Source organism: Onychomys torridus, chromosome 6 (assembly GCF_903995425.1).
Source record: "Onychomys torridus chromosome 6, mOncTor1.1, whole genome shotgun sequence".
In the NCBI taxonomy this organism is placed as follows: domain Eukaryota; kingdom Metazoa; phylum Chordata; class Mammalia; order Rodentia; family Cricetidae; genus Onychomys; species Onychomys torridus.
Window position 1 is genome coordinate 18001902 of NC_050448.1, and position 25980 is coordinate 18027881.

At 44.1% G+C, this 25980-nt stretch overlaps 1 protein-coding gene across 1 annotated transcript in view; it reads left to right on the plus strand.

The window, feature by feature from the left end:
- Fgf2 (fibroblast growth factor 2) overlaps window positions 1-25980 on the plus strand; it is a 60784-nt gene that overhangs the window by 19183 nt on the left and 15621 nt on the right. Inside the window, exon 2 of the mRNA XM_036191518.1 lies at window positions 24637-24740. Coding sequence (XP_036047411.1) covers window positions 24637-24740 — 104 coding nt within the window. The remainder of the gene's footprint in view (window positions 1-24636; window positions 24741-25980) is intronic.

Consider the following 25980-nt stretch of genomic DNA (forward strand, 5'->3'; position numbering starts at 1 on the left):
AGTTCTGGAGAACCTGGGCTTGTGTGCCACTTCCACAAGGGGCCGGGTGTTCCCTGAGCTCTCTGTTTTTCTGGAAGGAGCCTAACACACCCCTGGCTGACAGGGCAGCACTCAATCTGCTTTCCAATGTGGCCAGAGCACAGGACCTTTACGGAGTCCTCCCACAGGGTGGCCTGCCCCAGAGGTGACATCTTCTCCCAGCTTGAGAAGTTTAACATGGGTACACTTCAGGGGGCCTCATTGCCTTGAAAACAGATGTAAGCTGTTTTCCTGAAAAGGTGCATAGTATCTTACCAGGTTCTCATGGTCATCCATAGTCCAAAATATGGTAAAAGGAGAGAGTCACAGATGTGGAAAGACTGTCTTCTCATAGCCCAGCTAGGGTCACTGGCAATCTTTTTGAACTGCATCACTCTGAACATGGAGTAACTAGATTGTGTGTTGGTGTGAGTCCATGAGAAACAGCTCCAGGAAACTTGGTTCTCTGTGAATTGTGAGGTGTGAGGTATGTTTGCTAGAAAGGGTAGTGAGGGGCCTGACACTCAGGTACAGTGTGCAGTTGCATGGGAGGAACAACTTGTAGTGTTCATAGTGCATTAGGGTAATGGTGGCTAAGAACACGTAGTGCCACATTTCAGAGGAGCTGGGAAGCAGAATTACATATATATAAATATTTAGACAGGGTTTCTCTGTGTGTAGCTTTGGTTGTCCTGGAACTCACAGAGATCTGCCTGCCTTTGCCTTCTGAGTGCTGGGATTAAAGGCATGCACCACCACCACCACCCGGCTAGAATTTTGCATTCATAACACAAAATGATGAAAGATGGGTAAGGCGACGAGTATAAAAATTTCCCTGAGCTAATGCTACATGTTGCACTCTTGAATAGAGACATCGTTCTGCACAAGTCCACAGAAATTAAAGACATTTACAGCTGTTACTTCTTTCATCACATGGTCATGCCCCTCGAGGTTCCTAGGGAGAGATTTCTGTTTTATAACCAAATCAGGTCTCCTCGTACCTCTAGCAACTGGGTTCCTTTACCTAATAGTCTCTGGGCTAAAGCTGATAGAAATCCAAGCATGTGGCTTATTCCCAGCAAATGTAATAATGACACCCTGGCTCTCCCAGTCTCCAACCCTTCATTTTCTGCTTGCCTTATTGAAAATGCACTTTTAAGAGTATCAGCCGGGTGGTGGTGGCACACACCTGTAATCCGAGCACTTGGGAGAGGCAGGTGGATCTCTGTGAGTTCGAGGCCAGCCTGGTCTACAGAGCTAGTCCAGGACAGGCTCCAAAGCTACAGAGAAACCCTGTCTCGAAAAACCAAAAAAAAATATATATATATTATATATATATAATCAGGGGTTGGGGATTTAGCTCAGTGGTAGAGAGCTTACCTAGCAAGTGCAAGGCCCTAGGTTTGGTCCTCAGCTCCAGAAAAAAAAAAAGAGTGTTGATATCAGTATAGTGTCAATATCTTTTTCAATTCACCTTAACTGTGATTTGGGACCAAACAAGTCATGCCTCAATTAAAAAATACAAAATAAATTAGTTTTTGTAGCCATAAATTGGCCATTATATTATTGCATACATCACTGGGTGCTTGGGATTTAAAAATCAAATAAGATGAAGGCCTTATGACTTATATGTATTGTCTGGCAGGACAGAAAAGAGATTAAATCAATAAAGATGATAAAATATTGGAGATAATGTTGTGTTATATAGCCCAGGCTGACCTTGAACTTGAAATCTTCCTGCCTCAGCTTCCCAAGCACTGGGATTAAAAGTGGGCATTCAGCTAAGAGGGCACACTTCAGTAGGGGAAGTTAGGCATGGATTCAGATAGGAGCTCCCTCTGAGCAGAGGGTTAGAAGTCAGCAGGTTTTTACCAGCCACACAGGATGGGTGAGGGCATGAAGGCTCAGGAAGCAGGGTGAAGTGTGTTGTATTCCAGGAGCTGTGATGCTATCTTTGGGATGGCTGAAGTAAGGTGAGAAGCAAGACCAGCCTCAGACTGGATTGGTATGGGTCCTGAAAGCCTTGCTGAGTGACTTGCTGTTCATCTTAAGGCAGTAGGGAGTATACTCTTAATAGTCTCCAGTGAGGGGGGGTCTAGTCAGAGGGGTGGCCAATCATATCTGGGCTTTTGGATGGAGGGCGGGAGCTACAGAGTTAGGAAGTTACTGTGGTTTTCCAGGTGAGACACGTATGTCTGTCAGGTCATTGCTTACTGCAGAGTATTTGTGTATTCACATGCATCTGCTCTGGAACAGAAAGCTCTCCATTTATCAAGGGAGAAAAGGAAATTGTTGATTAATACCAAAACACCACCCCATTATGAAATACGCACACACCCCAGCTATGTGCTCACATGATAAGTTCATAGATGGAGTCATGGCAAGAGTGCATACTGAGCCGCACACAAGGTCTGATGACTTTGGAGGGAGCTGGGATTGGGGAGAAGGAGGTGAAGGGCAATCTTCCGTGCCAACAGATGTGTGACTGTTAAGAAAGAATATATCCATATATGTGTGGGACGTTCTGAAATGAGTGAATGACAGGTGAGTGGTGGGGGAAGCATTATATACTGAACTCTGGAGTGCTGGAATGTGCTGTGGAGAGACTGGGTCAGTCAACAGATTAATGGATAGGCAGGTTAATTTTAAAGAATGGTGTATGATATTATAGAGGCATCCTGGAAAGGACACTAGAGGAGGTCTGATGTGGTCCAAGCCCAAAGCTATTGCTGTCAGAGCCTATCCTTCTATTCAGGTCATTGAATGAATGAGGCCAGCCCTCATATTCTGACATAAGGTCAGAATAGACTTGAGTGTCCCAAGAGGAAACAGTAAACCCAGGCTCCCCATGTTAGTCAGCTTCCTGTTCCTGTAGCAATCAGAGACAGTCAACATATGAGGGAAAAAGTTTGGCTTTGGCTGACAGTTATAGAGGGTTTGGTCCATACTGGGTTGGTTGGCTCTGTTGCTCCTGGTGCTGTGGGAAGGCAGCACACTGTGGTGGGAGTGTTTGAGGAGCACAGCTGTTTGCCTTAGACTAGAGTGGAAAGAGAGTGGGCTGATGATCTGTGAAACCTTGATGCTGTCAAGGGCAAGGTACCCAATGGCCTGAAGATCTCCTGCATTGCTGCAGCCTGGATGGTTACTGCTGATGTGTTTCTGATATGCTCAACTGTGCCAGTGTAGGACAGAAAAGGCTGGGTAGCCTTATGGACCCACAGTGCTGATATGCTCAACTGTGCCAGTGTAGGACAGAAAAGGCCAGGTAGCCTTATGAACCCACAGTGCTGATAGCTGCACATTGCAGTACTGGGAAGGAAAAGCAGAGGGGTGGAGTGGCAGCCAGCAGGTAGGCTGCAGGGACAAGAGGCTGAGGGCAGCGGCTTCTAGGAGAAGGATGGAGCTGGACTCACACTGAATGGGCAGAAGTGGGGATTGTACACTTTTCTTTGGAGTTAAGGGAGCCAGCTGTAGAAAGAGGCTCTGAGCAGCAGCACCGCAGATCTGGAATGTCACAGGCAGGAGTCTGGGATGGATCTTATCGGAACAGGCAAACTGTAGATGGCCTCCTGGCTTACAGACTCTTCTCAGGTGTCTGGGCCCTGGTGCTCTGACAGTTCACAGTTTTTATTAGCATGTATTAATTTCTCAGAATGACTGGCTTCACTGTGACAACTTCATACATGAATATAATGTACTTTAATATCGCCTGAATTATCCCTCCTTACACACACACACACACACACACACACACACACACACACACACACACACACGGGCCCCAGCCTTGGGCTATCCTTTCTCTTCCATTACAGTCCAATTCTGCTTTCACGTTATTTTTGTTCTTCTCTAGATTCAGCAAATGAAAGAAAAATGCAGTGCTCACCTTAATCTGATTTATTTTGTGATTATCTCAAGTTCAACCCATTTTCCTGCGGATATCCTGTGTTGTTTAATGTGGCTGAATAATACCCCACCGTGTCCATTTTCCATGTTTTCTTTATCCATTCATTTAGTGAGGGACCTGTAGGCGGTTTCCACATGGTGGTGGTTATGAGCAGTTCTGTGATGGTGAGGCAGGGTTAGATCACAGGAGGCAGACAGAGAAAAGGGCTTGTGGTGAAAACAGTGTAAATAGATGTTTACGCAAAGGGGGAACGGAAAGGTTAAGACGGTGACGCCAGGAACACTGAGGGTAGAAACAAAGGCCCTTGCAGCTGGGTGTGAGGTAGCCAAGTGGCCCATAAAAGACAAACAGGCTTTAAGAAGAAGGCCAGTGATGGCAGGCTTGCTGGCTAGCTTCCGTGTGAACTTTCGCCTTTGGGAAACACATTCTAGGTCCTATTTCTTATTACCTATTCTTGCTTTAATACATTGCTTCTGGTGCAGCTAGTTCAATAGTCAGCAATGGAGTAAGGATGGTTGATAACAAGCTAGCCATTTCAGGAGCTCCAGACCATGCTAGACAAGGAGATAACCAAGAACCCTATGGCTCCCTTTTGGTAGATGTGAGACCAAAGTGCTTCATATAGCTAATAGCACAGGGTACCTGCAAAGCCAGAGATAGCAGCACCAGCCAGAGTCTAATGGCCAGCAGAGAGTCAAGATCAAGGCTAACATTGCCAGAGAGCTTAACATGATTGATTGACAGCAAGCCACCTGCAAGGCGGGAAGAGAGGAACACTCGCCAGGTGACCGACTGCCAACCGATAGTCACAGTCAATAAACCAAAGTCAGAGATGGGCAGAGTCGGCTCCAGCCAGCCATAACTGGGTGGTTAACACATGAATAGTGCATGAGCATGCCCGTGTTGTGCTGGGGGCACAGACAGGCACACACACACACACACACACACACACACACACACACACACACACACAGGCCCCAGCCCTGGGCTATCCTTCCTCTTCCATTACAGTCCCATTCTGCTTTCACATTATTTTTGTTTTTCTCTAGAAACACCCACCTCCCCTGTGGTTTCAGCATCCTCAGCTAGGGTGGAAGTGTTTGTACTGAAGCCAGAGGCTATTTGCTGTTCTCCTCCTGTGCCTATTTTATGGCATTTTAAGAACATTTTATAAGCTCCATCAGTTGCCTCTGCCCACTATAGAAATGGAAAGAGTCAGGTCAAGTGGACTGCCTTGGCCCACTATAGAAATGGAAAGAGTCAGGTCAAGCAGACTGCCTTGGCCCACTATAGAAATGGAAAGAGTCAGGTCAGGCAGACTGCCTTGGCCCACTATAGAAATGGAAAGAGTCAGGTCAGGCAGACTGCCTTGGCCCACTATAGAAATGGAAAGAGTCAGGTCAAGCAGACTGCCTCGGCCCACTATAGAAATGGAAAGAGTCAGGTCAAGTGGACTGCCTTGGCCCACTATAGAAATGGAAAGAGTCAGGTCAAGCGGACTGCCTTGGCCCACTATAGAAATGGAAAGAGTCAGGTCAGGCGGACTGCCTTGGCGGGAGGATGCCTCTCAAATCTTGGTGTTCTCGTCCTTCTCCCAAGCCTGGCCAAAGCCCAAAGCAAACAACTGGTTGGGTCAAAGAATGCTTTTGTATTTCTTTGTAGTATAATTCTTTAGAAAGCATATCAAAATTGGCACATAATTGTACCAATTTATGGAGTAAATAGTGAGATTTTAGTACATGTTCATGACATAAAGATGGACAATGGTCATGAGACCTTGAAGAAGATAGAAGATGAAGAGGATGGATGACAGGATACTGAGGTAAAGCTGGATACCCGTGACTGGCACAAATTAACTGCATGTTCCCAGCTGTCTGGCAAAAAAGATTTGACTGTTCCTAATAGAAAAGAATATTAATTAACTATGTGAAGTGATGGCTTTGCCAGTCACTACTCTCCATCTTTACATCTTGGCTGTTGTCACCTGCCTTGCCGCATGTAACTTTTCTCATTTGCACTAAGTAAGGTCTAAAAATATCAAGATTTTGTTACCTGAATGTTTCATATGTGTAGACTATGTCATCTATTTATCTTTATCCATTCATCTGCCAGCGAACCCTGAGGTGAGTCCACATCTTGCTACTGTAAACAGTGTTGCAGTAAACGGTGTAGTGATGGCGTCTCTGACACACTGACTTCTGTGGACATAGGTCTGGTGGTGGGAGTGCTGCATCATTTGGGGCTGTTGGTCTACTGTTTGGAGAACTGCCATACAGTTGTCCATATGGCTGAGCTAATTTATGTCCCCTCCAGCAGTAGATGAGCTTTTCGTTTTCTATGGTCTCAAGAAGCCAAGGCACAGATTTTGCAATTTCTGGTGGCCTAGTCCTTAATGGATGGTATCTCAAGAAGGATAGCATGGCAGGCCTCATGGAGGCAGCTGGCTGCGGTTTGATCCCCGGCCACTGAGGGAGGTGAGAATGCTCGGCTCTGACCCCAGGATATTATGGCCTCGGACAAGGTAATTTACCACACTGGCCTCTGCTTCCTTGACAGTTATAGAAGAACTCAAGAAGGCATGACTCTCTGGACCGGGACATAAGGACTTTTGAGTCTGAAGGCTCACAGGGTAGGGAAAGAAATGAAATAGGCATGGAAAACAGAAAAAAAATATTCTTAAGTTAGATGGGCACTGGGGCTGGCCTGAGAGTATTAAGTGTGCTTCTGTATTGGAAAGCCATGAAGCTAGACCATCATCTCAAATGTGGGTTTATGTGACTTGGGGAGCTGCTGCCTTTGGCAGCGTTGGGGAGGCAAAGGTAGAATGCACTCCTTGGCTACAGGTGCTGCCTCTACCCTGTCCTCACTTCTAACCAGGCCCTGCTTCCACCACCCTCACTTCTGCCCACACTCCATCTGGCCTCACTTGTTTTCCTCTGGTGAGGCTGTCACAGCTCACCTCTTCATCTGTGCAGCTACTCTATCAGCCTAATAACTGTGGTGGTTTGGATGAGAATGATGCCCCAAGGCTCATTTGAATCCATGGTTCCCAGTTAGTGGAACTGTTTGGGATGAATTAAAAGGTGTGGCCTTGTTGGAGGAGGCGTGTCCCTGGGGTAAGCTTTGAGGTTTCAAAAGACTCACATTCTCAGTTAGCTCTCTCTGCCTTATGGTGTTATCTTATAATGTGAGCTCTTAGCTGCTGCTCCAGCACCACACCTGTTTGCCTGCTGCCATGTTCCCCACTATGATAGTCATGGACTCACCCTTTGAAATTACAAGCCCTATATAAATTCTTTCTTCTATGAGTTGCCTTCATCATGGTGTCTCTTCATAGCAATAGAAAAGTAACTAAGATAATGTTTCAAGCAGAGTTCTTAGGATGATGCTGTCACATACTGCATAGTTGTTGGACTTTTATTATCCTGAAACCTCCCTTCCAGAGACTGAATCTCATTGTTTCCAGCGCTGTGTTTATCTATTGCTATGTAGCAGACATCTCTAATCCCAAAGCCCTAGAGTAAGTATTTCATGTTAACCATGTTCCTGGGTGGATGATGCTCAGTTGTGCAAAGTGCATCTTTGTTAGGGGAGGGTTCTTACACAGCTACATACACATGACCTCTCTTGTGAAATCTGAAATGGCTTTTCTTATGTCCAGCACCTTGGCAGGGTAATGGGAGCCCAGGGCTCTCCTTGCTCATGAAGTCTTTTCCTGGGGTTGGTTCGAGTGTCTTCGCAGAGTGACTGATCTGAAGAGCAAAGGTTCAGGAGTGAGTGAGCTACTCACATGGCATCTGCTTTCATTCCTTTGACTAAATCCCTCAGTGTGTCAAGACCAGATTAGTGTGGGGAGGGCTACAATAGTACAGAGCCCAGGGTTCTGTTTAATGCAGCCACAGGGCAAGACTGTCAAGTTCCATTCAAAAGCCTCCTCTCCTGTCTAGAAGCATCTCTGTGGGTATACCTATGTTAGCTCCATTATAGGCTCTACCAAATGCACAAAGGACTAATGAGCAGTGCTGGCATTGAAGCAGAAACACCAGGCTGTTTTATGTCACTCTTGATGTGACCAGCCTGAACTCCCCTTTTGCCATCTCATTCTTTACCAAAATGCAGACATCATGAAGGCCAGGCATCTCTTCCTGTGTTGGATTCTCTCTGGCTCCATCAAAATCATGTGTGTTACCTAACACTTAAGCAGAACTATTATAATCCCCAATTCTGATTCTTCAAATGCTTTTTAGTTCTTTTGAAGAGCCTGCAGTGTCTTCCTAGTTCTGATTATATACATCTCACTCTTCCTGTTCCACACCTCAGGAGCCTCATTTGTCTTTTTCTACTCCATTTATAGAACTACTGGCTAGCTCAGTCAGTAGAGCATGAGACTCTTAATCTCAGGGTCGTGGGTTTAAGCCCCACATTGGGTGCCAGATATAGTGAGAAATCCAAGCGAGTCTGCTTAAGGGGTATAGGGAGTTTATTAGAACATAAATTGGAAAAAACAACTCATTAAACAAAATATACAAATCATCACAGGGTCCTGGAAGGCTGAGGTCCTATCCCACACTGCTCCTACTGCTTAAGTTTACACCATCCAAGGCCACAAGGGAGAGAGGGGCCAGGTATAAGTACCCCTCAGCTTAAGCTAGCCCTGAGGCCATGCCCTAGGGGCTGGTACTTCAAGGTCATAGTGGAACAGGTACCCACTACCCTAGAGCCTGTCATCCATGATCCCAGAGCCAGAATGAGGAGGCAATGTAGGGGAGAAAGGGTTTATTTGGGCTTACAGTTCCAGAGGGGACAGGGGACAGGGTCACCAGGGTGGGAAAGGCAGAGCAGCGGGGGTATGAGGCCTCACCTGGCAGTCAGGAAAGAGACACCATACCTCATCTGCACACAAGAAGCAGAACAGGAAGTAGGGCCAGACTGTAAGACCTCAAAGCTCACCCCCAATGACCAGTCCCCAAGTAAGGCTCTACCTCATGGATGTTCTATTACCTCCCAAACAGCGCCACCAGTTGGGAACTGAGTGTCCAAACGTGAGCTTACAGGAGATTTCACGTTCCAACCACAACAGGAAGGAAGTTACTTAAGAAAGTTGAAAAGCAGCCATGTTCAGGAATATGCTAGAACACAGCGATACTGTGAGGCTGGCTGAAAACCCTGAAGGCTGAGGGTGAAGAAAGCTTCTCTTGTGGCTGTTCACATTATTGAGGCTTAAGGAGGAAACTGGAGGAGGCCAGAAGCAAGATGGCTGTGGCATTCTTGTATTGTTTTCTGCTGACTGCTGGCCTCCTGCCTCAGTGGATCTGTTTCTGGAGCTATCATTTCTTGGTGGGGGAGTGTGCCTGTATGTGCTGTGGTACTGAGTGAGGAACACAGAGACTGTGTCATCAATGCTGTGTGAAGAGCATAGGCAAAACCAAATTAGAGTCCAACTCTTATGAACACAAGTGGACAACATTGAATCAAACCAAGGGGAGGTTTCCTTGTCTGTGAATTCTCTTCATCATTACACACCCCTGCTATGTACTGGGTACTGAGAATGTACCTGAGACCATGAAGGCTTGGCTAGTGATGCTCCAGAAAGCAGTGCCTCTTCCTGGTACTGTGGATCATTGGAAAGGCAATCTATTATGTCTTTTGTAGATCTCTGAGACTTTTGGATCAGACAAGATTTTAAATATAGGACAACACAAGACTTTATATAGTAGACCTACAAAGGCTAGTTAGTATAAGTCTAACAAAACTTAACCATCAGTTATTAGCCCTAGTCTGTGAATGTCAGCTGTGTGTTCAACTCAGGAGCAGCCAGTGAAAAGATGGCGGCTACTTTAAAGATGTCACCATAAGGAGTCAGCTTGCTGACAGTCAATCCTAGGCCACTGCAACAGAGGGAGGCAAGAAAGCAGTTTTCAAGCTCTCTCCTGCATCTAACCAGTGTCTCACGAAAGGAAGGATGAAGGAGGTTTTCCCTGCAAGGGCCTCAGAAATCTTGGAGCAGGACCTCAGGCTCTTGGCAGGGAGCAGAGTTTTCCAGAGTGGAGCTCGTCAGTGATTGAGGGACGTGCTGCAAGGCTATTTTCATGAGACTCAAATAAAACTCTCTTGTCTCCAGGCTGCTTTGGAAGGTGTTTTCCTAATGATTTCCCCAGTCACACAGAATGGCTGTTCAGTTGCTGGAACACGTTGGGCAGCTTCCCGTCTACCCTGGGCTCTGCCTGCCTCCTGCACACACACACCACTCTGCTGTTCTGAAACTGCCTGGATTGAGTTTTGTAGATGAATGTTGACTCTTTAATCCAGAAATAAGTGCCAGGAACACAAACAGCCCCACTAACTGGCATTCACCCGAGGGAAGCTCTGGGGCCAGCCAAGCTGCTTGCATTATCTCCACAGGCCCTTACCTAACACCGAGAGAAGAGTCAGGCACTGTGGAAGTGTCCAAGAGCATTTCAAAAGGGAAGAAAGAGCTGCCAGGAACAGACTCCAGGAAGGCAGTCCTCTCTTGGGTACATTGGAACTGTTGCAGAAATACTTTCTTGCAGCTTACTTTTCTGGCTAATCTCTCTCTGAGCCACTTATGCGCTTAAGATATTCTAGCTTGGTTAATGGCTTTTGATGAAGGAGTTTCACATTGGTGACCACAAGCTAAATGCCAATAATGTGTGTGTGTGTGTGTGTGTGTGTGTGTGTGTGTGTGTGTGTGTGTGTGTGTGTATGTATGAGTCTTTGTATATATGTGTGTGTGTATGAGTCTATGTATATATGTGTGCATGTGTGTGTGTTTATGTGTATGTGTGTTTGGACCCTATCAGGGTTATCTGTCGTTTGGGGATTGTTTTCTACAGTGTCACAGTCCCCACTGTGCATCCTTACTCTTAGGTGTTAACCACAGACATTCTTCACTGTTAAATGCTTCCTGTGTGACCCCATCTGTGCTTTTGTTGCCCTGTTTTAAAAAGTTAATTAAGTAAATAGTTTAGTTAATTAAGAGCCATTTTTTTTTAGGAGAGGGTTCAGGTTTACATTAGGAGGAAGAGCTAAGATGTCCCACAATCCCCTCCTTCCATCCATAGCCTTTCCATCATTAGTGTCCTGCATTACACTTGTACCTTTGTCATAATAAACCCACACTTGCTCATTGCTGACACTGAGTCTGTCTTTCATGGTAGTGAAGGTGCTGTGCATTTTGAGGGGGGGGGGGTTGTACAGAGCCAGTGTGACAGCATTTCTGTCACAATGTGACACTCGGTCATCACACTGCCCAGGGAATCCTGAGCTCTACACATTCACCCAGCCTCCAATAGCCACAAGGTTTTCTTGGCTTTCCATAGTTGGCCACTCATTTCTTTTTAATCCTGAGTTATATGCCATTGCCTGGATGCACCAGTTTGTTCTGTGATTAATATAGAGATAGCATGCTTGCAGCCAAGTTGTAGCATAAATAAAATTGCAATGAGTATCCCAAAGTTTTCAACTTCTTCAGAGGTGCTACTCACTTTTGGTACAAGTACTTTCATGTCCTTGAATGCTGAGAAAACCAAAGGGGTTGGCAAGGAACTTTCAAGACTTGATTTATATCATAAAATGAAACTTTAGAAATACCAGCAGCGTATGTGAAGAATGTGCAGGGATCCAATGCTCTGGAGTCACCAGAGAAGTTCCCGAGGTTGGTTACTAATGAGAATGTTTAAACATTCAGCTGTCTGAGGCACAGGAAGTCTTTTTGTTGACCCTTAACCCCCAACCCTGCACCTCCTGATACTAACATAGCAACAGATGGAGGCAGAGAGGGGTCTGAACCACAGCTTCAGGTGAAAGCAGAGGCCACAGAACAGAGAAAAAGGAAGTTGAGAATCCATGGTGAGTTATGAATAATTGAGAGATTAACAGCAGAATAAGCCATTGGGGGGATAAAAACCACAAGGACTCCCATTCATTTTGTGTATATTCCCATGATGGTCAGAAAGACGAAATCATTAAAACTTATTGACTCAACTAAGACTTTCATCTGAGTTTTGTATTATATTGTGCTTTTATGGCACAACCCATGTTTAACTTTTAGAAGCTGCATTCAGAGTTCTCATTCTGCAGGAATGAAATACCTAGACAGACCCTGCTGAGATCTTTGGGCAGCCATGGCTACAGGATAAGGAAATCTACAGGCACTGAGGGTAAAGCCTTTGGTCTGTGTGGCTTTGGCCCTGGCTTCTGAGTACCTTCCATTTTTATTCTACACAGAAACCAAAGCCAATAGAAAAATACCTAGAGGAAACGCCCTTCCTCCCATGAAAAAGCTTCTCTCAAATAATTTGTAGACCTTGGTACACAGACTGAAAATGTTGATTATAAAACTGTAAGGAGAGATTTTGAGCAGTTGTCTAATTTTTTATATTAAATTTTAAACCTTGGGAGAGCTAAAGATTAATTCAGATGCAGTAGTACAAAATAATGTAGATTTTATCTGCCTTCCTCCAGCTCTTCCCATGTTAACATTTTATAAAGCTGTAGTCCAGTGTCCCAGGCACAATGCTGGTACCAACACAGTGAAGACATAGACTCCTTCTGTCTTAGTTCTTTTCCTGTTGCTGTGATAAAATACTCTGAAACAAGCAACTCAAAGGAGAAAGGCTTTATTTCGGCTTACAGTTCAAGGAGGTGCAGTCCATATGCCAGGGGAAGACATGGCAGAAGATGGTAGCAGGGCCAGTGGCTGGATGGTCACAAAACAACCACACTCAAGAAACAGAGGGTGAACAGGAAGTGTGCCCAGGTTCCAAAGTCTCATGTTTTGACTTCCTCCACTGAGGCTCTACCACCTAAATATTCCACAACCTTCTCAATAGCTGGGGACCAAGTGTTTAAGAAACACAGGAGCCCATGGGGACTTTGTATTCAAACCACAGTTCCACCATCAAAGGGATCTCCGCTCACTGTGAGGCAGCTCTCCTAACTTCCCAGCACCATGCCTGGCAGTTATAGTCTGTTTTCCATTACAGTGATTACCAGGCCATGTATTTTTAGAAACCCTTTAGGGACATTTCTCCATTGAACACATACAGGACTAATGACTTTTGTAAGGGAAGCCAGGTGTTTATTTATAGCTTCATGAGCCTGGCACTGCCTTGTTTTGCCCTGGCAGAAGACAGTGTGGGGTCCTGAAGTCTAGATTCTTGAGTCTTCAATATTGCAGCTATTTTTTAACCATAAAACGTCCCTGCCAGAGGCTGACAGCACTTTCTCACTTGAACTATATGATCCCTACAAAGCAGGCTAGAGAGAGTCCATGGTGGTTGCATTTGGGGCTCTTGTGTCTCTGCACTAGTCACCAAGGAAAGGGTAAGGGAAGGGGCTGGAGAGATGGCTTGGTGGTTGAGAGCACTTGCTGCTCTGGCAGAAGACCTGAATTCTATCCCCATGTTGGAAGACTCATAACTCCCTGTAACTCCAGCTGCAGGGGATCTGATGCTCTCTTCTGGCCTCTGTTTGCACCTGCATGCACATGCAAATCCCTTCTCCTTCTACACACATAATTAAAAAAACAAACTTACAGAAAAGACAGGCAAAGGAAGGATTCTCCATCAGCTTGTTCAATGAGCATGGACCAGGGTTCTCTCATCTATCTCTGTGCTGTGTCCACTTGACTCCATGTTGCAATTAGAGCTTCAGAATGCCACAGTCTGATTTAGATGATGCCACTGGAGATCTAAGAGTCTTTGTCATAGCACACAAGGCACTGTGCTAGTAGAGGAATGCCACCATAGTGAGACCTTGTCTGAAGAAGAAGGAGGGTGGAAGATGAAGAGTCAGGCCTCATCTGACATGTTCCTAGACTTGCAGTGGCCTTTCGCTGTAGACAGCCCGGATGTGTCTACTGTAGGGAAAGGAGTGACAGTCTAACAGAGGCACTCTTGTAGGAAACTGACTTTTTGTGGATTTTTATTAATCAGAGTGGCCTGTAATAGCCCTGTTCTTGTCATGAATCAGATAAAATGTCACATTTTTTTTTATTGTATGAATTAAATGGCATGCCCTAGAAGTAGGATAATTATGGCAGGAGATTCAGTATTTCAAGCATGTTATATTGCACTAATTTTGATTAAATTTTCACATAGTTTATTATCACTGATAGTCTCAATGTAAGAAATATTTTATTTTGTCAATATCAGGATTGACACACAGAAAGATTTAATGGACTCTTTAGCCTATGTCCTGATGGGCAGTGCTTGGAGAACTCAGATTTTTAAACTGTTGTATAATGAGAAATCCACGGAGTCTGTTTAGAGGGCAATTAATTTATTAAGGGGAAAAACTTGCTGTACAGGACAGAATTGACACAGGTTCTGGAACACTGTTCCGGCTGCCTGAGCAGTCCTGCATCCAAATCCTATGAGGGATCAGAGAGAGAAGCCTACGTGCATCTCAGGTCTTAGGGTAGTGAAGAGGCCACACCCCAGGGGCATGTACTTCAAGGTCATAGGCAGGTAGAGCAGTTACCTGCTGCATCTCTAGGGGTGGTGCTTCAAGGTCATAGACAGAACAGCTGCCCACTACACTGTTAGCTTCCTTTCCCCTTTTTCTGTTTCCTTCCTCCTTCCTTTGCTCTATGACACCCAAGTTTATCCTTGTTTGCAAACACAATTTTTAAAATAAACTATCTGCATGTCTGATAGGGTTGATAAAATTTAATTTTCTGGTTGAGTTATTAATAGAGTGGAGTGAGGGGTTTGGGTTTGGGACGGTAAACCAGCGAAGAGTTTTTCAAAAGCCTATTACTGAGAGGAGCTTTGCGAAGCCTCTATGCCAAATCAACTCACACACATGCAGAAAGTTGACAGCTTTCATTTGCAGCAGTGACACGCTTCTGTCACTCACATCTCTTTGTTTGGCACTCACGTGTTCAAGGGATCCCAGTGGCGGCTCCTGATCAAAGACACACAGTAAGTCTCAGGTGAACTGTGGCCATGGTGTGTAACTTGGTTATCAGGGACTGGTGAACTTTTGTTCCAAGGAGACAAGTAGACCTGGGTTAGTTATCTATTGACTCAAACACACTTGTGTTAGAAAGCTAGCCCACGTCATTACTCAGTTAGACCAGTAAGTCTTTCTGAATGACATATTGTCACTGAAGGTCAATTCAAGCGTAGTTTTAGCTACTTTCAGACTTCTTTGTGTGCAGGGTGAGAAGTTTTTCTTGGGTTTCAAAGGTCTTGGCTAAGAAATGACATTGTTGCTGGCCCAAGTAAAGAAAACCCACACAGCTGCCCTGAGAATGTAAGTGTGTGAAGGGAAAGACTTCCTAGGTCTGGGTCACAGTTTCATTTCCAGATCTTGAAATATTGCAGGTGCATGAGAGACATCCGACCCCAACCTGCTGAATGAATGAACAAGTTAGTTCTAGGATAATGAACCTGAGAGGCTGTGTGGAATCTGCATTGCCTCTGTGATACTTCTGGTAACAGTGAGACTAAATGTATTATGATACAGAGAATAGGGCTTACTATGATAAGATTATATACAGGGGAGATGACACTTTTTCTTGGTGTGGGGGATGGGAGAGGAGGAAGGGTTTTACTATATAGCCCTGGCTAGCCTGGAACTCATTATGTAGACCAGGCTGGCCCCAAACTTACAGAGATCTATCTGTCTTCTGAGTGCTGGGATTAAAGATGTGTACTACCATGTTTGGCCAGAAAGGAAACTTCAAAAAAGATGTCCCAGACATATTTTATACATCATACATGTTCTCTCCTGCAAAGTCTCTTGCCCCTGATTAAATATAAGGTTTCCTAACAAATAGGCAATGTCCCGAATCTTAAAGCAAAGTAGGCAACACAGGAGGTTATGGTGCTTAAACTCAGCTTCTCTGTCTCGGTTCTTCCCCTTCTCCCAGCTCCTTAGGCAGTCTTCTGCTATAGCGAGTATCTTCTCTGTGCAGGTGAGAGGGTAGGATGAGGGTACCACTCCCTGGGGATTTAGCTCATGGGTAGAGCGCTTGCCTAGCAAGCGCTAAGGCTCTGGGTTCAATCCTCAGCTAAGAAAAAACAAACAAACAAACAAACAAACAAACAAACAAAAAGATGAGGGTACCACTGCTAAGTGGTAATGCTGCTGTCGAGTCCAGCCTGGCTAGAACACCTAGTCTTTGTTAAAAGTTCCCATCGCTGTTTCAGCCAGTTTCATGTGTCTACATCCTTCCCATTACCGTTCAGGCTGTTGAAGTCTGATCTCCCCCCAGGGTTGTTTGTGTTCACAGTTCCAAAGGCCTTGCAGAGGTCAAGGCCAGCAGGTGTTTTTTTTAGCCTGTTACCAGATTTCTGAGCTGTGATGATGAAGGTCTCTGAAGTCTCCCAGGATCCAGTGTGCTCCTTACAGCTACTGACTCACACTTCTGACTTCTCAGGTTGATGCTACCTAGGGAGAGGAGTAATTTTAAGTAACAATTTTCTCCATGCAGGTCCTAGACACTTCGCTGTTACCATTTTTATTTATTTATTTGTTTGTTTGTTTGTTTGTTTGTTTGTTTATTTTACCTTTTAGAGCTATATTGGGAGAGAGGGGGAGAGAGGGAGAGAGAGAAAGAGAAAGAGAGAGAGAGAGGAAGAGAGAGAGAGAGAGAGAGAGAGAGAGAGAGAGAGAGAGAGAGCCCATTTTTATTTTTAAAAGAAATTGCTTTTATTTATGTAGGAAGACACAAACCACAGTGTGCTTATGGCAGTGAGACAGAGGACATCTTTTGAGAGTCAGCTCTCTCCTTCCATCATGTGGTCCTAGACTCAAACTCAAGTCCTCAACCTTGGTGGCAGGCAGCTTTGTCCTCCAAGTCAGCTCATCAGCCCTTTGCTGCTATTGTTTTCCTAACCAGGAGTCTGGGTGATGCAGAGAATGGCCATCTCCTGCTGTTATATTAGGCAGCTTTGGTAACCAGCTCCGTAGTTCTGTGCCTGATCTTGTAAAGCTTCACTTTGGAGTAATTTTAGATTATGGAGTCACATGATTTCACATTTGCTTTATGCCCTTCTCTAACTCTTCCCCTAGACTGATTTCTTATGTAATGATAACTATTTTCAAAACTAAAAGATACGGCTACAATAGAGTGAACTAAACGGCAGTCTTACTGGGATTTCACCATTTCCCACTGTGTCGTCTCCTCTGTTCCAGGACCCAAGCCAGGCTATCGTGTTGTATTGAGCCTCTTGGCTTTTAATGTAGAAAATGCTCCCATCTGCAAATAGTCACAATTGTGGTACATGTATGTATGGTGTGTGTGTATGTGTGTGTGTGTGTATATGTATAGTGTGTATGTGTAGTATGTGAAGTATTGTGTATGGTATACTTGTAATATATATGTATATGTGGTGTGTGTATGGTATATGTATGGTATGCACTATATGTGTACATGTGTATGTTGTGTATATGTGTGTGGTGTGCACTGTGTGTGTGGTATGTGTGTGTGTGGTATGCACTGTATGTGTGTGTGTGTGTGTAGTGTGTGTGTGGTGTTTACTGTATGTGTGTGTGTGTACTGTATGTGTGTGGTATGTGTGTGTGTGGTGTGTACTGTATGTGTATGTGTATGTGTGTGTGGTGTGTATATGTGTGTGTAGTGTGCACTGTGTGTGTGTGGTGTGCACTGTATATGTATGTGTGGTGTGTACTGTATGTGTATGTATGTGTGTGGTGTGTATATGTATGTGTGGTGTGCAGTGTGTGTGTGTGTGTGTGTGTGTGTGTGGTGTGGTGTGATGTGGTGTGGTGTGCACTGAACTCTTGCCCCAGATTAACAGAACAACTTTTCTCCTATAGGTTCAGCTTGCTCTGTTCCTTCCACACACAAGCACCATGGATTCTTCTCATTCCCTTTGATCAGTACCTGCTTCTCCCTCTCCATTTGGATTTTCTGTAGGTGCTCTTATTTCAGTGTGTCCATTGGGAATGTCTTCCTGCCTTCTCTAGTCAACATAGCCCTTGGCTGTCTCCCAGCTACCCAAGATGGAACGTACCTGTGTCCTTGTATGTGTTGACTACTGTCCAGCCTTGCTGTTTCTTTCCAATTCTCTTTCTCTGATCTCATGTTGTATTACCAATCTCCTTGACATAGAATCCAGAGCACACATAGTTCCCAGCACACATCTACTCATGCAGCTATACCTGACCACCTCATGCTCCATCAGTGGGCCAGGCTTTCCAGCTTTGTCCTTTCTGCTGTGGATGTTATATGAGACGCTCTCTTGTTGTCTCTTTTCTTTTACAATGGTTACTTCCTTTTCCATCCAGTTTTCCGTTCCCAGGAAACCTCTGACCTCTTAGCCTAGGTTAGGTGCATCTTCTGATACACAATGTGCGTATCTCTTATTCACATCATAGCTTGGATATAAGCCTCCCTGCAACTTCCCATCAATGTCAGCTCATGTATCAAACAATTGGTTACCAGCTTGTGGGCTCCAGGAAAGGTGATTGGATCTTGAAGGCTGTAACTTCACCAATGAATGAATCCATGGCCGAATGGACTGTTAGGAGATTGGGGCCCAGTTACAGGAGGTTGGTCACATGTGTCTTCTCACTCACCCTTTTCATTGCCTCTTAGCTTTCCACTGACATAAGGTGAGCAGTTCTGCTCCATCCTGCCTCCTATGCTGTGATATTCTGCCTCACCACAGACCCAAAGCAACAAAGCCAACTGTGCTGGTCAGTTTTTGTCAACTTAATATAAACTAGAGCAATCTGGGGAGAGAGAATTTCAGGTGAGGAATTATCTCCATTGGATTAGTCTGTGAGCAAGTCTATGGGGCGTTTTCTTATTAATAACTGACATGAGTGGTGCCACCCCTGGGAAGGCTGAGCAAGTCGGGGAGAGCAAGCTAGTACATAATGTTTCCCTATAGTCCCTGCTTCAGTTCCTGCCTCAAGCTCCTGCTCTGGCTTCCCTCAAGGATAGACAGTAAGTTACAAGCTGTAGGCTGAAGTAAACCCTTCCCTTCTCTAATGTCTAAGTCAACGCTCTATTACTGTGAAGAGATGACATGGCTGTGGCAACTCATAAAAGAAAGCATTTAATTGAGGCTGGCTCATAATTTCAGAAGTTTAATCCATTATCATCATGTGGGAAGCATGGCAGCACACAGGCAGACATGGTGCTGGAGAGGTAACTGAGAGTCCTACATCTTGATCCACAGGCAGCAGGAAAAGAACTGAACCACCGGGCCTGGCTTGAGCTTCTGAAACCTCAAGGCCCACCCCCAGTGACACATTTCCTCCAACAAGGCCACACCTCCTAGTAGTGCCATTCCCTAGTGACCAAGCATTCAATTCTATGAGTCTCTGGGGCCCATTCTTATTCAAGCCACCACATCTAAGTTGTTTTTGGTCTCTATTTTATGACAGTGACAGAAATTCACACTGGGACATCAACCGACTCAATCTTTTCACTCTATGAGCCAAATTATCTTTTCTGCAATGAGTCATTTTCTCATCTTTTTTGGAGACAGTCTCACTGGCTTGGATATTACTAGGTAAAGCAGGCTGGCTGGCCATGAAGCCCAGGGGTCCGCTTGTCTCTTGCTCCCCAGGACTAGGATTAAAAGGACATAGCACCATGCCTTGCTTTATATGTGGGTTCTGGAGTTGAAGTGCAAGTCCTTATGTTGGGTTAAGCTCTTTTACTGACAGCATTTCCTCAGCCCTCAATGTCACTGAATAACATGTTGATTTTAAGAAAAAACTTCTTGGGGAGAATCATGTATTGGGACCATGCAAGTACAAGTGGGCACATCAGTAAGTACAGCATGCCATACTGGTGGGGTTAGTATTTTTACACATCCTGTTGAAACAAATGATTGCAGTACTAACAGGATAAAGATATATTATGTGATGTCTACCCTATCTAAAAGGCCAAGTGTATCGATAATGCCATATTATTGATGCATTTATTCTCTGAGTCAGTTTCTGTTTCTGCCATACACTCCCTGCCTGACCCTGTGCCATTGTGGACTCTTCTGGTTACCTCTGCTTGGACCTCTTGCTTTGGTCTGGGTTGTCATGTGTTGCCATACCAGCATGTGTTAAGGAGTTCACATTTTCCCCATCTATTCTCACTTTCAACTTACCTGCATCTTTCCACCGTACCGTAACAACAAAATAACAGGAATCAGGAAACACTGCTTATTGATAACTCTTGATATTAATGGTCTCAATTCCCTAATTAAAAGACACAGACTGAATTAGGAAACAAGGTTTATCTTTCTGCTGCATCCAAGAAACATATTTCATCATCAAGGACAAAGGCAGATATCACCTTAGGGTAAAAGAGATGATCATGGCTGTGCATCAGCTTCTGAGAATAGCTCAACTGTGCATGGAATTAATATATTTCAGTTTGAGTGCCTTTATGACATAGTCAGCTCCAGTTTTATTTTTAAGCCTCTACAATTAATGTCCACTGCTTAGTGGGTAAATGGCTGACAGCATCCAGGCATGTGTCACCTGAGAGGTCTGTAAAGGACCATGAATGATGACTCTGAGGCTAACACTGATCTATCCACACATTGACTCCACAGTCACTGTTGGAACTATAAATGCACTTTAGGAAGGGTGAGGTGGAACTGAGGGAGAGCTTGTTGACCGGAGCAGAGGGGAGGATTGGTGACAGGTTGTGTAACCTGCCATGGCCTTGCACACAACACAAGCTAGAGAGGCCTACATCTTCACAGGTCACCTATTCTGGAGTACCTTGGATCTGGCCTGGTGATTGGCACATAATAGTACTAAAATCTAGCTCCTTTGTTTTTCCCATGGTTAGTGTGAGATTTCCTACTATTTGCTTAGATTCTGTGTTTTGATTATGTTCTCTTCATTTTATATTATCTTTTAAATTCAGTAGAAGAGTTTGGCCTGGGTAATTGTGCCCTTTACTAGGCCAATGGTCTCTGGAGCCGGGGGTGACTTGCACAAAGAGAGCTGGAAATGACATGCCCAGCAGAACTCTTATTTTTTAATGTGAATTCTCAAACATACATAAGATAGAGTAGAATCATGAAATATGTTTCACATAGATTTGAAACACATCCATTGCGTTTTACTTATCCTACCTACTCCATACAGACACTTGTACTGCCAGAGTATTTTAATACTAATCTCTTATATTAGGTCTCATTTTATGTATATAATTATTTCCTGATAGGAAAAACAGTGTGATATAATCACTGCAACGTAGTCATATCTAGCAAGTTTAATAATTATTTTAGAGTCTTTCAGAAGCTGTTCTGTGTTGTTTCCTTAACTACTTGTAACTGTAGGGAAATTAAATTTACTTTACAATTATATTTCATTGGCTTCTCAAATTTTGAACTTTCATCAGGTTTTTCTATTCCTGTTGCCCAGATGGACCCATGGGCTATTTGTACTAGAGGACTTAATGACTTCCTTTTTTTCTGGGACCAAACACATTTGTTGAACACTCTGTACTCAACCTGGTTATAATGACTTACATCATAGGTTTTACTGGGCAAAGTTGTGAGAAGTTTGGCAGTAAAGTTTGGTATTATTCTGAGTTTGAAATGGGCCTCACGGGTTGCATATTGACTATTCTGTCCCCAGCTGGGTGCTGTTTGGGGACTCTGCTGGGCCTGGCCCTGTTTCTGGTCCTGTTGATCTACCAAGATGGAAGGTGTGCCGGGCGGTGGTGGCACACGCCTGTAATCCCAGCACTCGGGAGGTAGAGCCAGGTGGATCTCTGTGAGTTCGAGGCCAGCCTGGTCTACCAAGTGAGTTCCAGGAAAGGCACAAAGCTACATAGAGCTTTGTCTCAACCCCCCCCCCCCCAAAAAAAAGATGGAAAGTGTGCTGTCACATTGTCCCACTCCCACTGAACTGCCCACCATGCTTCCCTGCTGCAATGGACTGCACACCTGAAACCCTGAGCTAAAATAAACCTTATTTTCTTTAATTTGCTTCTGTCAGTATTTTGTCATGCTTTGGGTTTTGTTAAGAATTCATAAAATTGCCGGGTGGTGGTGGACACATCTTTAATCTCAGCAATTAGAAGGCAGAGGCAAGTGGATTTCTGTGAGTTCAAGGCCAGCCTGAGCTACAGAAAGAGTTCCAAAACAGCTAGGACTACACACAGAGAAATCCTGTTTTGACAAACAAAAACAAAAAGAATTCACAACATTTGTTTGGCTTCAATGTAATGAGACAGTGTGCAGGAGGCCTTGGTGGGTTGGGCCAGGGTGCCTGGTGGGTGAAGGAGGCTGTGGTGTGGAGTGGTGGAAAGTCACTCATACTGTGCAGACACACATCTATGTGGAAAGTTTATTACAATAGGAGGGAGGGAGAGAGAGTGTGTGTCATGGAAAAGAGAGAGGGGGAGGGGATGAAGGAGGGGAAGGAGCTTTTTGTCCTTTTTTTTTTTTTTTAAATTTATTTATTATGTATACATTATTCTGCCTGCATGTGTCCCTGCAGTCCAGAAGAGGGCACCAGATCTCATTACAGATGATTGTGAGCCACCATGTGGTTGCTGGGAATTGAACTCAGGACCTCAGGAAGAGCAGTCAGTGCTCTTAACCGCTGAGCCATCTCTCCAGCTCCAAGTTTTGTCCTTTTAAAGGGGTGTAGATGTATCCTGCTTGTTAAATAAGAAACACACCGCCTAGCTCTGCCTCCCAAGGGCTGGGATTAAGGGCGTGCCCCACTACTGCTCGGCTTCTGCTCTGGCTTGCTCTGACCTCAAGGCAACTTTATTGACATACAAATAAAATCACATTTCAATACAAATAAAATATCACTATAAAGGGGCTTTATGTCAAGATACAGAGCAGGTCCCTGAGGAGTGGGCCAGAATGACAACATTCAGTGCTTGTCTTTAGGTAACATTTGTTATCCAAAATACACTTTGGGGAAAGTTATCCTAGCAGGTAAATACTCCCTTAAAACAGCAAAATAGAAATGTTTAACTTCATTTTACTCTTAATTAATTAGATAAATTTTTGTCCACATCACATTATGATATTCAGGAAATATGTGGTTTTGTTTTCCTGAAGTCTACTTAATGTAGTGTGGTAGGTCACACTGTATGAGTGAATTGTATGTAACCATGTTGGACTTCCACAAGATAATTATGAAATAAGAATAGCTAAACAGAAAGTCCCTCAAAAGGAAAGATAATGCACTGGAAAATGGAAAGGTAAGGTAGAAAGAAGACATGAGGAAGCCAGGAAGACAGCTCCAGGAACAGCTGTGGACTGGATTGTTCTTTATTTGTGAAAAATTGGCCAAACATGACTTTAAGAATGTTTAAACAGTTGCACAGACAACTTACAAATGTCCTCATTCCCATGTAGCCTTAAAATACATTTATTTTATTAAAAACAAAAACACCAAAACTTTTTTCTAACTCATAAATAAAACTACCACCTGGCTGGTTTAAGAAAGGCATTCGAGTGCTTTCCCACTCCAAACTCGTGAACTCTTTATGGTTAGGAAGACCATTCTGAAACCAGGGAGCTTTGCTTAGAGTCTTACATGTTCATTATCAGCTGCATATCTACCACAGGAAAAAAAAACTATAACAGAACTGAAACTAGAAAACTTAGCCTTCTATTATCTTAGGTGTCCCATGCATCCTTTACCTGCATTCTGCCTAATACCTCTCACTCTTCTTTGTACGCTCTATCCCTACACTTGCTCCTGTTTGTACATATACACTTAAATATTATAGACTAGGATCTGCATGTGAGGGAGAACAGGAGAGTTTTGTTCTCATCTGAGTTTAGGCCACCTTACTTAATATTATACTTTAAAACTCTACCTGTTTTCCTGAAATTTTCATGATTCTTTCTTTACAGAGGAATAATATCCATTTGTCTGTTGAGGACACCTGGGCTGGGTCAGTTTCCTTGCTGTAGTAGGTAGAATTGCAGTTTATGCATGGGTGTGCCAGTCTCTCTGTGGGAGGGTGTAAAGCCTTCTGGGTATATGCCCAGGAGTGGAATATGTAACTGTTCAAAAACATGAATGGTGAACAGGGCCAAATGAGGCCAGCAAGGGTAATTGTTCTACATCTTTTCCATCCCCTGTCCTCTGTTCAGATCAGGCATGGCATAAAGGCTCTGCATCCCCTCCTTTCTAGCTAAGTTCAAGTGATATCCACCTAGCTCCTTCTATACCTTGTTGATCTGCACACTGAATCAGCACCTTGGTAGGCAGGGTGTGTGTGTGTGTGTGTGTGTGTGTGTAATGTGTGTTGTGGTGTGGTGTGTGTGTTTGTGTGTGTGGTGTGTTATGTATGTGGTGTGTGTGTGTGTGATGTATGCATTGTGTTTGCATGAGTGTTTGTATGTGTGATGTGTGGTATATGTGTGTGTTTGTGTGTGAGATGTGAGTGGTGTGCATTTTATGGTGTGTGTATAGTGTGTATGTCTGTGTATGTAGTGTGTTTGTGGTGTATGTATGTATTGTGTGTGTAGTGTAATGTGTTTGTGTATATGGTGTGTGTGTGTGCTGTGGTGTGTGTTTGTGTGGTGTGTGTGATGTGTTTGTGTATGTATGTTGTGTGTATTGTGTGATATGGTGTGTGTGTGGTGTGTATGTGTGGTGTGTGGTATGATGTATGTGAGTGTGTGTGTGTTTGTGTGTATTCTCTGTCTTGTGGGGCTGCCTCTTTCCTCTCTGGTGTCATAAAGATAATTTGTCTCTGTTGTTTACAGTCAAACTACAACTCCAAGCAGAAGAGAGAGGGGTTGTGTCTATCAAGGGAGTGTGTGCAAACCGGTACCTTGCTATGAAGGAAGATGGACGGCTGCTGGCTTCTGTGAGTAATGCTTTCTTGTAAGGAGTTTTCTGTGGGAGGCCAGCTCCTACTTTTACCCAGGGTACTCTTGAGGAAAGAGGGATGAGAAACTTGTACATAGAAAGATAGCAGAGATTGAGACAGACAGAAACACAGGATAGCTTCAGGAGGACCTGGACCAATATCTACTGGTCCTTCTGTTTCTTCAAAAGGGCTTTTAATAACACCGCCAAGTGGCATGGCAAAAGACCTCCCCCTTGCTAGATCAAAGAATACAGCACAGCCAAGTGCAGATCCTTCCAAACACCTAGTAACCATTGCATGTGATCAAGTCATCCCCTTATGCAGCCCTGCTGGATAAAGCAAGCTCAGATCTCACTAGGAAAGTTCTTTGGACCTCCACAGCTCTCCCCTCTTAATATTATAAAGATTAATATAATAAAGCTTAATATAATAAAGCTCCTCAGATCCCCAGATACTGTGTCTGCTTTAGGTCATCTTCTTCTGCTTGACAAACTTTACCCATCATGGAGATACACTTTCCACCAAGTGTACTCTCTCTCTGTCTTAGGTTGGAAGCTAGCAAGAAGAGCATTGCCCATCTCTGACTACCAGCCTCTGGCAGGAAGGGGTACAGAGCTTAATTCAGACCTGACTCAGGTCCCTACTAAGAGCTTGCAAGCAGTTGGAACAATCACAATGATCCCTAGGCTGTCACACCCCCCAGTAAAGGAGTGGAGGATGATAAAGATGGAATGTTCTTTTTTGAATCTTTTTAAAGATGTCTATAACAGCCTTAGCTGTTCCAAGCACCTTTTTTTTTTTTTTTTTTTTTTTTTTTTTTTTTTTTTTTTTTTTTTTGAGACAGGGTTTCTCTGTAGCTTTGGAGCCTGTCCTGGACTAGCTCTGTAGACCAGGCTGGCCTTGAACTCACAGAAATCCACCTGCCCCTGCCTCCCAAGTGCTGGGATTACAGGCGTGCGCCACCACTGCCTGGCCTCCAAGCACTTTTTTAAATCAATAAACTCTTAATGAAAACACATCAAATAAACTGCATCAAACTTGAAGATTCCCTTAGCTTCACCAATATCAACATAATTTTAGTATGAACATTACTATACATATTTACAACTGGGATGAATATTTACACTTCTTACAAACTTACATTCAAAAGCAAACTCTATAGGACTACTTTGCAAACTTAAGCAAACATCTAAAAACCTTCTTAACTGAACTATTTACATTTTCTTCCAACAAGACA